Raw genomic sequence first — 16,700 nt, 5'->3', positions numbered from 1 at the left:
TCCCTAAGTGGAGTGCTGTTCCCATCATTCGTGAACTGAAAGGAAGCAGTCTTCATGGCACTGCATCTATGCCAGGAAAACATCTTCCCCTAAAGTGGGCCATTTCGTACAATTTATTAAAAATAGCTGGAGATTAAGATTTAACAGAATCAAATGGGCATCCAGCTTCCTCTTACAACAAATTTTCAAGGAATGTTTCTGAAACTCAGAAACAAAGCACCCAGTGGAGTTGTTCCATCTAAACGACCTCAGGTTTGTAAGTATCCCTTTTCAGATCTTGGTCCAAGGTTCTTCATCTCTGAGAGAAGAAGAACTATCTTACCCAAGACCATACTCTTCCTGGTCAGTTTAAAATTGAGGACCAAAGTCATCATCTTTGGCAGGCCACAAGCCCTTCCCATAATGAAGGAAAGATGTAGTCTCATAGATCACAGGCTACATTATGGAGCCCTCACTCAGGATAAAATACTTGAGTCTTTAAGCTTCACACCACAGCTGGACAGGGCAATTCCACCCAGGAGACAGAAAACAGGAGCCTGCTTCACACGTCACCCAGCTCTAGTTACTATGAAATCTCATATAAATAAAATCTCTACTATCTGTATTTCAGCTATTTGGCCAAAAGCATCAACCACCTATCACCTCTCTCAGAAGTAGTATTTTGTGGTAGAAAAGACCCATATTATCTGGGTTCCTTCCTCTATTTACATTTTCACTGAGAATTGTAGTACAAAGATATAGAAATAGAGAGACGTCAGAAATAGAGAGAAAGCCCAACATGGGAGCTCAAACCTGCAATACTAGGTCTTGAAAAGCACATTCAGGAGGACTTGATGAGTTCAAGACCAGCCAAGGCTACACGACGATTTCCAGACCAGGGCTTCCAAGGGCTGACTCTGTCTCAAAAGTCTGTCATACAAAATTAATCAATCAATTAGTTAATTAATTAATTAAAGGGTTTGGGACAGCCAGGTGATTTTTTTAAATGGCCTCTGACTTTACTGGGTAAAATTTACTTTACTGTACATCTTTACAGGATGTACAGAAATGTTTATAGTTATCTTGTTTTCCTCCTTGCAATATAGAAGGCCTTTATGGAATTCTTCCTTTTAAAATATTTTGTTTTACTATTTTTTTCATGAGTTATTCTTTTCTAATCCATATGCCTTAGAAATAATTGCTTCAACTTCGTCGAAATTTCTGCTTTACGAGTGTCCCTTTGCTGAGTGCTCACAAACTCTACAAACCACAAGTTCATTTTTAAAAGATATACTAATAATGTTTTAACATATAATCAGTATTGCTCAAATTGATGGAATGTTTGGAGTTAACAACCTAATATATAAGCATTCCTTAATAAAAATATTTACTTACATTATTAAAAGGATCATTTTGGTCAAGTAACTAAAAAGCACATTTTAAAAGAAATGGCCAGCCTCAAACAGTATTTTATAATTTTATTTATTCTTTGACAACTTTGTAATATATACACATATAGTCATCATATCCAAGCCAAACCTCACATCCCCACTCCCCTTAGATATACTCCCAGAATTTCCCTCTCCTGCCTCCATGTTTCTTTTTCCTCCTCCTCCTCTTCCTCCTCCTTCTCCTCCTCCTCATCATCACCAATATCCATAAATACTCCCCTGACTATACTTACTGCCTGCATGGTTCTGGGGCCATCCATCTGAGCATGGACAGTGTACCAATAGCCACACTCAAGAAGAAAAATGATTTCATTTCACCTAGCAGATATCACTTTTCAATCTCATGAGCCCCTCTTCCTCTTGACTGGCTTGTTTCACACAGGTCTTCCATGGGTACCTACAGCTGCTCTGAGTTCGTAAGTGCAATAGCCAAACTATTCTCAGAAGACAGCATCTCATAGCACTCCAATCCATCCTCCGGCTCTTACATCCTTGCCATCCTCTCCTCTTTGCTGGTCCCTGAGCCTTCTGAGTGGGTGGGATTATATAAATGTCCTATTTAGGGCTGGAGATTCAACGTCTCCTATTCTCTACACTTTCACCTTTCACCAACTATTAGTCTCTACACTGATTGCCCACAGGGGGGAAAAATGTTTTTTGAACTAAGGTTAAAAGCAGAATTAACGTAAATATTTAAAAGGCAGTTTGACTATATGTCCACTTAACAAAATAATAACACACACACACACAGAGGCATCACACACACACACACACACACACACACACACACACAGAGAGAGAGAGAGAGAGAGAGAGAGACAGAGAGACAGAGAGACAGAGAGACAGAGAGACAGAGAGACAGAGAGACAGAGAGAGACAGAGAGAGACAGAGAGAGACAGAGAGAGAGAGAGCTCCTTCTGGAATATAGGCTTTAACCAGTTTTAGAACGCCAAACATGAAGTACCCTCTGTGGATTGGGACTCAAATCCAATCAGAAAGTAACTGATTATGACTCTGCCAGTCTTTAATCCACCCAAAGTCAGCATCACAGTGAATTACCCTAGAAGTGGCACCATTAAACAGCACAAACCACTGCCCTTACAGAGAAAGAGAAATTTAGAAATGTATTTCGTGCCCAACCCACTCACAAGTTGTGTGGCCCTAGTAATGTTGAGTTGAATTGAATGCCATCTTGCATAAACTATGCCCGTGATTACACTGTGCCCTTTGCTACTTCTTCCCTTCCCTATCTAAAATGAAATTAAGGGGGAAAAGAGAACCTAAAGTAGAATATCAAAGTAGTAGGATATTCTCTTTTCAAAACTTAGAAAAGAAATGACTCCCTTAGGGAGCCTACTTTTATGGATATAAAATGTTCTGTCTGAATTACAGAAATATCCACTGCCAACCAACCAACAGGAAGGGGAATTCATTCAGCAACAAAACATTTAGCATCCCACCTATGGAAGTCCCCTTACAGTCTGGAGAGGGGGTTGGACATAAAGGTCTCTTTGTTCCCTTCAGATTGTTCACCATCCTTGGAGAACTCACATTAGACAGTTCTTGCATGACTCACTTTAATGGGAAGCTGTGGGATGAGAGCTGTGAGAGGAGACTCTTCTGAGCTGGGTTTTGTAATGGTGACAGTATGAGGGCTGCGTGCCAAAGGATTTATTGCTCGACGGGGTGGGAATGTCCCTTAGGTATTGAAAATAATCAGGCTTGGTGCATATACTCACAATGACACAAAAACAGTAGCAATGGTGTGGTCGCAAACCCTGAGAGAACTGGTTTCTTAAGCAAGGTGGAACAATCCTTTGGTCTTTTCTGCTGCATCTTTTCTGACAATGAATGAGATTTCCCCAGTACTTCTCCAGTTGTCTACAGACTAGCTAAAATAGGCACATTCCAAGTTCAATAGGACATTCTGCCTCTGTAAGATAAGGTGGAGAGTTATTCAAAAAGACATCTGATGACAACCTCTGTCACCTACAAACACACATGCACATACACACACATACATACACATGTGCACACAAACAGAAACACACACACACAAAATAAAAAGGAAAAACCATTTTCTGAACATGAGATTTATATGAATTATGCAGTGATTAGGTGTCTCTAAAAGCAGCCCTCCTAGAAGAATCACCTAAATTAACTGCTTATTAAAATCACAAGCCACAGGATATTATAAGCAAGTAATATTCTTGTATAAAATGAGTAAATGTGACACAGGGTTATGTCAACACGCTGAGACTTGTGGGTCACTTATTAAAATGCCTGTGCCTAACATTCTAACTGTTTGATCCCAGGCAAACTTTGCAGGACAGGTAGGTCATAGACTTGTGAGGATTCAATAAAGATGCATGATGTATTGTTTCGGCGCTCATGGCCAATAAGTAATAACTGTAATGTTAATAAGCAGGGTCCAGAGAAAAGGACAGGACAGATCACAGACCTTGTATAAATGGTGCTAACAGAGTGAATGGGAGAGATAGCTCACATCTTGGTTGGATGTGGACCATGAGGCCCAGTGGGGGTCACGAGGGCCCAGTTCTAGAATCCTGCTAGCTTAGGAGAGAGCACTCTGCTGTCTTAAATTCTTATCTCACTACCCAGCACCTGTTGGGTACTTTAGGATGTCACTCTGGTTTTGGCTCTCTCTTAACTGCCATTAAGGAACTGGGTACTATGGAGAAGGGTTAAGTAACACCAGCCACCAAAGGACTGTCTGTGGTGACTCACACTGTCTTTTTCGTTACAGCCCACACTTCCAACTGTGTCTGCCTGTTGCCCCCACAGTGCTCCGAGGATGAGAACCAACTCTACTGTGTCAAAATGGGATCATCTACACGTGGGAAAACAGTAAACATCTGTACAGTTGGAGCGGTGAGGTGTGCAAAGAGGAAGGTGGAAATACTGAATGCTGGGAGGTGCTCAGATTAGCATGGCTAGTGATAAGTGAATTTACTTCCTATCCATTCAAAAACAATGGACAGGAAGTGAGAAAAGTGAATGGATGGGAACAGTTAAATGACACATATATTCAGGGATGTCATAATAAAAACCCATTACTTTGTATAATAACCTAAAAAAAATTTTTTTAAAGTCATTATATGTAGAGTAAACTGGCAAAGCCATAAATTGCTGGACAAAATTCTCTTGTGTCATTCATTGTCATAGTGTTGCTTTCACCCACTCTGCCGTTTGATCACCCCCTATCTAATGCCAGCAGATGTTGTCCTGTGTCACATTTCTGAGTCAAAATGTCTATATCAACCGAGCAAATTGTCTCACATTGCACAAAGTACATAGAGACTTCAGGGAACCTGTGAGGCCTGCGAGAAACATTATTCTCACAATTAAAAGCAATAAAAATCCATAAATCCATAGCATTTTTCAACGGCTCAATAAACAGAAAGCTGCAGTGCCCATAATCACAAATACCCAACCTTCGTGGATTCATTTCACAAATCATTTCTGTTTCCACCGTGTAGCAAGGACTGTTCCGGGTCCTAGGTGGTACCACTGGCAACCACCGCAGGGTCACTTTTAAGAACGCCTCGCTTTGAGATGAGTCACAACACAGCTGATCCTGATTTTATAGTCGATGTCAAAACCTCAGGGTCTTCCTTCTCCTTCCTCACCCAACACGGGGACTTCAGGGAAGGAAGCCATGAGCCACAGCTACCTGGTAGAAATCATCCTACACTTTGGACATTAAATGCAGCCCTTCCTCCTCTTGTTAATCCTAAAACCCTGACAACATCCTAAAGATCTTGTAATATAAAACGAGGAAAATGAGCAGGAAAAGCCCTGAGCAAACATATTTTCCTAGTGTAATTAGAGTTGAGTGGGCCTCTCCCTTAGGATTCACTGGCCCATCCTCCTCCCACTCAACCCGCCCACTGGCTTCTGGCAGTGAGAGTAGAGAAAGCTTGTACGCCTCCTGCTTTCAGCCTTCCTGAGACAATTAAAGAATAATATCCGTTAAATAGACCTGCATCCCAAAAAGTCAAAGCCGATTTGGCTCTGAGCCACTCAGTTCTCCTGAGGGTCCCATACCTGTCCCCTGTGAAACAGATCTCAGAGAGGAAAGGAACCCAGGGGGAGAGGGGAGATGGTCCTGCAGGCATCTGCATGCAGCCTTCAGCATGGAAGTTTAATCCCTTCCTCTCTCCTGGGTGAAAAAAGGAGGATGCTAAAAAAATCTCTTCCCCACCCCCCAAGTGACATAACCAAAGCCACCAGGGCCAGGGCATCATGTGTGAAGTAGGGGTCATCTACAGTTAAGTGTAAGCAGGCACAGCAAGAAACCACTGAACACAGCCATTCTCCGTGGATAGAAAGAGCAGTTTTCATAGAAGAAAACATCTGGTTGCCTTGGACAGTCGAGAACAGCAGCCAGCTGCAAACACTTGCGGTGTTACACAGGGGCCTGTGGTGGGGGGCAGCAGCTCAGAGTGGAGGTGCTACAGCTGTGGTCAGAAGTGTTTCAGTGCTGGCAGGCAGCTGTGGTCAGGAGCAGTCAGCTAAACCAGTAAAGGCTTCTGAAAAAGACTTTTGGTTTCTGTTTCCTTGAAAAACCAAGCTCCGGTGGGGTCGACTCATCATCGTTACTCCCTTTGGGAGGCCGCTTCTCGGTAACCTAAGAGTAAGGATCCGGAACGTGCAGTGGAATGTGGGCTTTGCTGATAGTGGTGGGGTTTCTAAGAGGGTCCTGAAAATACTGATCCATGCCAAAACACATCCCCCTTCCGTGAGCTCAGAGTACTTCCTGTTTAAGTGTTGAAAGCAAGATGCTTTCAAGAGTGGCTGCACACTCAGAGAAAGAGGAAGAGAATAGTGAAATAGCTTATTAGGGTAAAATGAAAATGACCCTTTCTGTACCTCAGTCCCAAGGCACAAGGAAGGACTGGGAAAAATAGCATCATGCTTCTAAATAAAGGAACACTGAAAAGAGGACCACAACATCAACTCTAAGACAGAAGACCAAAAACGGAACCAACTCTTCAAACCGGAAACTGACTGGAAATCTATGTGCTCCGTTCCAGACTTAATTAATGGGAGCAGAAATAAATTTGACAGGATTTAGTTAAAGCCGGGGCATGTCATAAGCAAGAACCACAAACTGGTTGGCTGAAGCAACAAACATTTATTCCCTGACAGTTCTGCAGGCTAGAAACTGAAAGTACGATGTCTTAAGGACCAGCTCACTCTGACACCTAGCTTCCAGTAATTGCCAGCAGTCCTTGACATTCTTTGGTTTGGGGATGCATGGTTTCCATCAAAGCCCTGTCCAACTCTTCTTTCTGCAAATGCCTAGATCCAGCTCACCCTCTTCTGGGACTCCTTCGGGCACCTGCATTCACATGTAAAAACCTGCATGACAGAGACACACATGCATATGGATCATTAAAAATAAGGGCAAACGTTTTATAAGTATTTCCTATTTGTTGTCCATAGTATAATCAAAGATCACACCAGCAATAATTATTCTTTTGATTAAAAACGAGTCACACTTTCTTTAAAGTATTTCTCTCTTCCTTGTAACAGTCTTTCCTTTCGGTGACGATGTGTTGATCTTTTACCTCTTCAGTTACTTTTGTCTCCAAGAACGTTTTTAGTGCACTAACCCATTAAAGTCTGCATTAAGCTAATTTGCATACCATTTACCCGTTGAATTCTTCACACTCTGATATTAATATTAATACGGCAATTTAGTACAATAGGTGTTAAGAGCTAGTAATAAAATTATCATCAGGAAGCAGAGAGCAGCAGCAGAACATATTAAATACCTGGAATTTAGGTTGGGAATCTCCAAATCTCTCCTAGAAGATTAAATAAATTCTAGGTCAAAGGTAAGAGGTTTCTTCTCCAAGGCTAATGGAGATGAGTACTAAACACCTGTGTGTGTTGCCTGGGTGGCTGAAAATTAAATCAGGTCTTTTTAAATACAGATTTTTTGAGTTTGTTGACTCTGCAATATGCTGACAAAATATGTGACACACCCCGCACACACACTGTATGATTTTGTCAGGATCAGGGACATTGTAGGAACGTGATCTCAAATTTCCAGTATACTAGTGGTATGATGTTTCAGCTTGTCGAAGGGTTGCTTTTTTAATCTTCAGGAAAGATCACAACATTTTAGGTAGGTTTTTTTCTTCCCCTTTCTACAAAGGACTTCCACAATGCTCAACACTGCTTAGCTTTGAAGGTTGAAATTCTCTGTTGTTTCCAAGAGATCATCCGCAAGATGCACCTCATCTAAATCGTAATCCTCAGTGAGAAGCTGACAGATTGTGATGATTCTAGTTGCTCTTGGATGCCAAACTGCCCTGATGCTTGATTAATTAAATTCCAAATGGCTGGTTTCCTCTAAGGTCACCTTTGTTCTTTTGGAATATACTGTAATCGTCCTACTTCTAACCAAACAAATGGCCTGCACAATCAGAGTTGTCCCCAGTCTGCTCATGCATGTAAGTCAGGCTGCTGCTTCCCTATTTGTCTTCCTGACAAGTTCTGACTGCACAGCTTTATCTCCACATGTCCACTGTCAGTTAGTGAAGGTAGATGTCACCAATCAAGGGGCTGCAGGGGACAGATGGTACACAGAAAGTCATTCAGAGATTTATATAGAAGGATGTTTATCACAACATTATTTATAATAGCAAACAATGACAGATCTTAAATATCCAATAATAAATTATGGTCACACCAGCTGATAGCATAGTATGAGGTCACTGATGTCTTTTTAAAATGACTTTAATGACCACTTTTCATAAAATCTGAAAAACCATACTGTGAAATTTCTCTATGTATATAAACGGCTTGTAAACAGGCAGTGTGGTACACACCTGTAACCCCACCACTTGAGAGTTGGAGGCAAGAGGGTTGGAGGTTTAAGATAAGCCTCAGTTATACAGTAAGTTGGTGACCAAACTGATCCCCATAAGAGCTTTCCTCAAGCAAACCAAAAATAGAATAAAATGAAACAAAACCATGCCCAGAAGAATAATGACGGAGAAAACAAGTATTGTTAATGGTAGAGTAAGTATTTTTGGCCTCTTTGCTTGTGTAGTCTACTTTTATTTTTCTTCTAGATTTTTATCCAAATGGCATGCATTTTTTAACTGGGTATGAACATTCATTTTTGCCTTCTTTGTAAGAACAGATACTTAATCCTGCTGTGTGCATAGACTGATAGCTTGGATAGTAAAGACCTCCTTGGTCTGGATTTGCCGATGTGAGGGATGTTGAGCCATATTTAACAAAACCTGTGAGCCTCACATGTATCATTCATTATTTCCATGCAAATCCTAAATTCCTTCCAAGTCATGAGAGTTAAGTTTGTAATCATGAAGATATCAAAGATGAACACGGTGGTTAATGTAGAGATTCCAAGGATATACTTAAACCAGTATTGCACATAGTAGGAATCAGTAAGTGACTATTGAATGTTATAGGTACAAATAATGTCATAAATAAATAAAAACTCTTATACTAAACAGTTGGATTTAAAAATCAAGGCTAGACTCAAGAAATCAGACACCAACAACCCAAAAACACAATTAAAAATGGGATATAGAGCTAAGCAGAATTCTCAACAGAGAAGCACTTAAAGAACTCCTCAAAGTCCTTAATTATCAGAAAAATGTAAATCAAAACAACTCAGAGGTTCCATCTCTTACACACATCAGAATGGCAAATGTGCAGCAAGGGGAACAAGTATTTATTGCTGGTGGGAGTGCAAACTTGTACAGCCATTTTGGAAATCAATTTGGCAGTTTCTCAGAAAACTGGGAATAGTTCTACCTCAAGACCCAGCTATATCACCCCTCGATATATAGCCAAAAAGATGTTCCAACTTCCCACAAGGACACCTGCTCAACTATGTTCATAGTGGCTTCATTTATAATAGCCAGAAACTGAAAACAACCTAGATGTCCTTCAACTGAAAAAAATAGATAAAGAACATGTGGTACATCTGTACCATGGAATACTATTCAGCTATTAAAAACAAAGACATCATGAATTTTGTGGGCAAATGAGAATATCATGTTGAGTGAGGTAACTCAGTCCCAAAAGGACATGAATGGTATGTACTCACTTATAAGTGGATATCAGCCATAAAATACAGAATACCCATGCTCCACTCTACAGACCCAAAGAAGCTAAACAAGAAGGAAGGCACAAACAAGGATGTTTGAATCTCGCTTATATAAAATAAAATAGTCATAAGAAGCAGATGGAGGGAGGGACCTGGGTGGGAAAAGAGATAGGAAAGGGAACGGGGGCATGCAGGATCATGTGTGTGGAGGAACAGCAGGGATAGTCAGTTAGCCAGGAGAATTAATGGAAATCTGCAACTGATAAGGGCAAGGAGATAGAAGGCATCTCCAGGAAGAGATAGAGACCTCTAAGAGAGGCTTCCAAGAACCAATGGGAATGCCCTTAGCTGTGACTCATGGCACTGGGGATATGAAACCTGAGAGGTGGCCTCCTGTAGCCAGGCAGGAACTCCAATGGAGCCATAGGAACTCGAACCCACCAAGAAAATTTTCAGCCGAAAATTTATTCTCTCAACAAGAAATGCAGGGATAGGGGATGGAGCAGAGACTGAGGGAATGGCCAACGAATAACCAAACCAATTTGAGACTCATCCTATGGGCAAGTAGCAAGCCCTGACATTATTAATGATACTCTGTTATACTTAAAGATAGGAGTCCTTTCAGAGGCTCCACCCAGCAACTGACTCAGACAGATGCAGACACCTACAGCCAAACAATAAATGGAGCTTGGGGACTCTTGAAGAAAAATGAAGAAAGGATTGTGGACCCTGGAGGGGATAGGAACTCCACAGGAAGACCAACAGAGTCAATTAACCTGGGCACTTGGGGCTCTTAGAGTCTGAACCACAAACCAAAGAACATAGAGGGGCTGGACCTGGGCCTCCCAGAACGTATGTAGCAAATGTGCAGCTTGGTCTTCACGCAGGTCCTGAACAATTGGAGTGGTGGTGGAGGGGAATGAGGGCTATCCCAAAAGCTGTTACCTGTACACGGGATGTATTCTTCTAGCTGGGCTGCCTTGTCTAGCCTCAGGGAGAGAGGAAGCTCCTAGCCTTTCAGAGACTTGAAGTGCCAGGATGGAGGGATACTACGGGACCCTCACCCACTCAGAGGAGAAGGGGAGGAAGGGATGGCAAACGATGGTAGGAAAGGGGTGACCGGGACAAGGGCAGTAAGCAAGATGTAAAATGTATAAGTAAAAAAATTAAATTTAAAAAAAATTCAAGCCTAGAAGCTGAGGAGATTGCTCAGCCATCACAATGCTTGCCACCCAAACATGAGTTCCTGAATTTAGATACTTAGTATTCACATCAAGAAGCAAAATATGGTGCGACTCACATCTGTAATCCAAACAGAAGGATGTCTGGATCTTGCTAACTAGTCAGTGTGGCTGAATCAGTAAGCTTCAGATTCAGTGAGAGACTCTCATGGCAAGCAACAGAGGAAGACAGCCATTGTCCAGCTTCCACAGAGATGCATGTGCATATGTACCCATACATATATTGACAGACATACATACATACAGAGAGAGAGAGGGGGGGGAGGGAGAGAGGCAGAGAGAGAGATTGAGATTGAGAGAGAGAGGCAGAGAGAGATTGAGATAGAGAGAGAGAGAGAGAGAGAGAGAGAGAGAGAGAGAGAGAGAGAAATATACACAACAAATTCAAGCCTCAAAATTGATAACAAATCCTGAGTGGCTATTTAAGCTCAAATAAACCTGACATCCAATTTCTGCAGACAAAAGTGATAATGATAAAAGAGCAGCTCACTCTTCTAAAATGTGTGTGTGTGTGTGTGTGTGTGTGTGTGTGTGTGTGTGTGTGTGTGTGTGTGTGTAATGTAACTTCTGGACAGAGTTGACAAGAAGATTCACCCATAGTTCCCCATCCCTATTTCATGTTGCTATGGCAGATGTTCAATCAATCATTCCATGTCCCTTGGTCACTAACATGAGCCTCTGTTGGATTTCTGTGGGTATGTGGAATGAGCAAAAGAAGAAAACAAACTAAAAACAAACAAACAAACAGAAAAGAAAAGAATAGTTGCAGTGGCCATTCAAAGTTTACTTTCAGTTGCTGAAACGCCATGGTTTTTTACGTCTTCACCTCACTTACCTGGTGAGCTTAGCAAACAGCATGATGCCATAAAATGACGATCTTCACTTTCCCCAAGTCGTGTTCTGCAAGAGCTTGTCTTCCCTGGCCTTGCTCAGAGTGAGAAGTGACGCTTCTTAGCATGACCTATAATCACTAGCATGCTCAGCAGATAATAAAAAATAGAATTCAGAAACTATGACGTTTCCTTTTAAAATATGTTGAATGGCATCCATCAATTCATAGAGAAATTAGTTAGGAGAATTCAAATACAATGATGAAATAAATCCTAGAATTGAGAGTTTACCAGATAGGAGGACTGAAAAAAATATATAAAAACATTGAACACCTTCCTTGGAAACTATTAGACTGAGTATTATTATAAAATCTTGGAAATGTTTATTGTCTTTCCAAGCATTGTAGAGTTAATTAAAAATCTGCTCTATATTTTGATTGCCAAATCACTCCCTAAGCATACCTTATGCTGATTACTTATCACGCTGAATTCTAAAGAACACATGTGATAGAGCTTAAAGCCTAACATATCTGCAGGAGTAGGTAGTATTTAGTTCCCTGTCTTCCCCCATCTAAAATCCAGAATTTAAGAAGAGACTCTTGCTACATCTCCAAATCCTGGTGTATCAACTATCATCAACATCAACTGAACACTGCCTCCCTGGATTAAAACTTTGAACTGTTGCATATGTACAGTCTTTTTGATTCTATGAGAAGGCCCTGGATATTTTGAAGAATACAGACCTGTGAGGAACACTGAGTTGATTAATGATGACACTGCCAGTCTAGATTCACACACTATAGCTTAAGTGTGAATTCAAACCCTCTTTTTACTGGTTTTCTGCATATGTGATTTGGGAGGTTGGCAAATCCCACATAACACTCGGGGTCCTTTGTTTGATCTCCCATGATGCTGCAGTGGATACTCCTGTCTTCACACTTATTTATATTCAAAGATACTTTAATCCAGAAGTAACTGTGTTCTTAGTATTAAAATGACTATGTAAGCTACATGTGACAAGTTATATTCAGAGGCTGTCAATTAATGATGATGATGATGATGATGATGATGATGATGATGATGATGATGATAAAAGACTGAAGTTTTTGCTTATTCACAGAAAATCTTGTGCTTGGTGCCCTAGATGGCATAGTAGAAACCCAATGACACTGAGGCTTTTATACCAAGGGAAAGCAAAAATACATGGAGACAAGACAAGACAAGCCCAGATCTTAGTCCAGACATCAACTATTTGAAGGAAGAAGACCTCAAATATTCATAAAGTCCAGGTGTTTGAACCACCTGATGTTGGCATCTTTCTCTAGGTGGCCTGAAGCAGAGGCAACTCACTTCAGTGTCCTCATTCCAAATTCCTGATTCACAGAGCCCACGAGAAGTACAGAGTAACTGTTGTTTTATACCAGCGAGTTTAAACGGGCTTGCTGTATAACAGTAGGCAACAACCAAAACTAGTTCTGTAAGGAGTGTCTCTGTGCTTAGGACTCATATAATGCAGTCAGCATATGTAAGTAAAGGAACAGAATGTCCATCTCATACCGGAGTGGCTCAAAGGGAGGAATATATATTATATTATATTATATTATATATCAAATTATATAAGCAAAATACAAAAGGTATGTATGTGTTTCTACACAAACACATGCACACATACACAAAAGACAGATAGACAGAGAACTGGTGAATCTAAAGCAATCCTACACAGAGCCATTTGAATTCTTTTGGAGATATTTTTTTGCAAGTTAGAAAGTATCTAACAGTAAGTTAAAAAAGAGAACCCATGAGTTTTGCACCATAACATGAATAGAATGCCATATCTGTGGAAAATCATACATAACAACCTGAACCAATATCCAATTTCTGTTAAGCCAGATGGTATAGACTGCATAATTTTTTTATGCACTACTATCCTTCTAAAAAGAACATAGTTTGAGTAAAATAAGGTTTTTATCTCAGAGTAACAGATAAGAATCACTAGGACACTGTGGTTTTATACAGAATATAGGATATGTTTTAATGTGTACTTTTTTTTTTCTGGAAAACAAATGACTTTGCAGCTGCAAGACCCAGTCACAGCTCTAGATCACAACACCTGTTTATATAATTATTTAGAGGTTGATAGGCACTCAATAAACTGGGTAATGTTAGACCTTGAACACTCATCTCTAAATGAGATATCTCCATCAAATCCCTCTCATTAGGGCTCAGGGAACCCTATAGAAAAAGAGCAGAAAGAGTGTAAGAGCCAGAGGGACTGGAGGACACCAGACCTCTAAATCACCAGGATCAGTAGTGTTCATATAAACTCTCAGAGACTGAGGAATCATGCATAGGAACTGCATGGATCCAGATGGAATCCTTTAACTGAAAGGAGAAATGCACACAAGCCTTCATCTCTAACCCAGAAACCATCTCTAAATGAAAAACACTTGCAAACGAAAAGTTTAATTCTCTCCAAGGGAATCTCACTGGGGAAACAAACTTCTCGTAAGGGTGGACTGCATGCCCAGCTGCGGATGGCCAACAGAGAACGAACTCAGCATCCTTGGAGGTGCCTAGTCTCATATTGTGTCAGGGCTCTTTTTTTATCTTATTTTTTATTTATATATTTTCATTTTTTCTCATTGTTTACCTTATAAATCCTTTGCATATGTATTATGGTTTCCAGTTTAGTGTTTTTAGGCGATTTCTGAGTGTATGAATGAGTTGGTCTCTGTGCCTTTGTTTCTTGTGACTTTTCTTGGCCTCTTTTCTCTGTTTGTTTTGTAGTATTCTAATGTGTTAATTTTTGTTCTATCATTATATTGTGTCATAATATAGCATATTATGTCATATTATATTCCCCAAGAAGCCTGTTTATTTTCTAATAAGAGACAGAAAGGGGTGGATCCAGAGGGCAGGGGAAGTGGGGAACAACTAGGAGAAATGGAGGGAGGGGAAACCATAATCAGAATATATCATATGAGAAAAAGGTATAATTGTAATAAAAGGGAAAAAAATTGTGTTCTTTGCCTGCACTTCAGGCTGCTGGTACTACTCTGAACATTGAGGATCGCAGCCTAATTGTGCACAAGCCTAAACTTCGGGATCTTGAACAGACAGGTTGACAGCAGAGCAACGAGGCTGTTTCCTGAACGAAGTTGCTGACTTATTATGATCTGTACATCCATCTCACGCACAGCTAGAAATTTCATTTTCCATATTGCTGTGACATTTTGCTTTTTGTTGCAAAGAATGCCTATGGTTTTTGGAGAGCTATACTGTTTACTTTCCTTTCTCAAAAAGAATGTTGAACAGGAACAGAAGAGGGTTGAGTCTGAACTGGGGGTGTGGAGGGGGGGTCTTCTATCAATACGAGGTCAAATAAAACCAACGATCATCAGAGATGCTTTCATGGACCATGGGCAACTGAAGGGAGGGCAAGGAAGAAAGGTGGTCCACCAGGCTTCAGCTCCTGAGAGCGCTCATTTATCATCACAAATTGTGCACCGCAACACTAAGAAAGTTCTGACTTCCCCTCTATTTTCATATGGTGCACTGGTTTCCTATTGCTGCAGTAACCAAGCAGCTCAAAACAACCCACTTTTTATTATTTTTGGTCTGGTAGAGAAGGGTCAAAATGGATCTTGTTGGGCTAAAAGCAAGTTCCCAACAAGACTGCATTCGTTTTTGGAGTCTCTTGAGAATAGACCCTTTGCTCATGATCACTCCCATTCAAACCCCATGTCCATTTCTTGGCTCCTGGGTCTCTTTCCTTGTCCAGCCTCAGCATCTGTTACACATGTATCTACTCTACTGTTTTAGGGTAGGTTTTTTTTTTTTTTCTTAATTTGTCTCAACAGAATCCTTGTGGTTGTAGAAGACCTAGCCAAAGAATCCAGGATAATTTTCTAAACTTTAATCACCTCTCCAGTCTCTTTTGCCATGAAATATAATGTATTCCCAGGTTCTGGAGACAGGAAAGATGTGTTTGGGACAGTATGATGTGCTTACTGAAAAATCCTCCATTGCAATAGATTATTGATCTTGGAATTTTTTTAAATTAATTATGAACCATTTCAGAGGCAGAAGACCAAAATCATTCCTAGCAAACTAAAACTATTTTGATAGCCTGGTTGCATTGGTCCCTTGATGTGAGATGAGACTAGAGTTCCAAGAATCCTCAAAATAATACTAGATGGACTACTTCTGTCATATATCAATTTTATTATGCATTTATTTTTGATTCTCACTCCATAGAGGAAAGCACAGCAGTCAGAAGTTAAGGCAGAAAAAAAAATTAAACATAAATCTTCATTGTCTGAGCCTCAGGCTAAAATAACAGAGTATACTCCTCAGTGTTTCTTCTTCCTCTACCAACTGATCAAAAGGCAAGGCCATGTGAGAAGGCAGCAGCCTGGGTGCTGATTGGCCAGTTAGGGGTGTGGCTACAGTCACAGAGGGGGTGTGATATTGATCGCCTTAATCTGAGTACCATAAGGCAATGGGCAAAACCAAGCTTCAAACTTCCCTCCACCCTCTCAGCAAATAAAGGGGCTTGAATTAAGATAACAATGTCTTAGGGAAAAAAGACACACTCACTGTAAATACAACAAAGATCGGCAATGACCCCTGTATTAAAAAGCTTTGCATCACCTTAGCAAATAACTGAAGTAGTGGATACACAGAAATATTTTTATGTTTAGCTTTCCTGGAGATTGCAAACCACAACTGTTTTTGAGTTGTTGGGTTTGAGTTTGTGAAAATCAGTATATGGAGATTTAAAAGCAAGACTGGTATGAAGGGATGGCATGCTCAATGTGCAATATATTTTATTAAAAAACACAAAAATATGTGTGCTCACTCCATAGGTAAGAACTACAAGAAAAGGGGACAGACAAAGCCACAGTCCCCATTGGAGGCATTATCTGAAGAACCTAACAGTCTCCCACTAAGCACACGTCTTAAGTTTCCACTACCTCCTAGCCATACCCAAAACAAGGACCAAGCCTTCAACATAGAAACAGATAGTCACCCATGCCACTACAGTTCCCAAGTCTGGTGATCATGAAAATCATTTGGAAA

General features: G+C 40.6%; 1 protein-coding gene across 1 annotated transcript in view; it reads left to right on the top strand.

Moving 5' to 3' along the window:
• C6 (complement C6) overlaps positions 1-4,591 on the top strand; it is a 67,312-nt gene extending 62,721 nt beyond the window's left edge. The window contains exon 18 of the mRNA XM_034523621.2: positions 4,199-4,591. Coding sequence (XP_034379512.1) covers positions 4,199-4,380 — 182 coding nt within the window. The 3' untranslated portion in view covers positions 4,381-4,591. The remainder of the gene's footprint in view (positions 1-4,198) is intronic.
• The last annotated feature ends 12,109 nt before the right edge of the window (positions 4,592-16,700 follow it).

This window comes from Arvicanthis niloticus, chromosome 19, assembly GCF_011762505.2.
Source record: "Arvicanthis niloticus isolate mArvNil1 chromosome 19, mArvNil1.pat.X, whole genome shotgun sequence".
Lineage (NCBI taxonomy): Eukaryota > Metazoa > Chordata > Mammalia > Rodentia > Muridae > Arvicanthis > Arvicanthis niloticus.
This window is presented reverse-complemented; position numbering and strand designations above follow the sequence as displayed.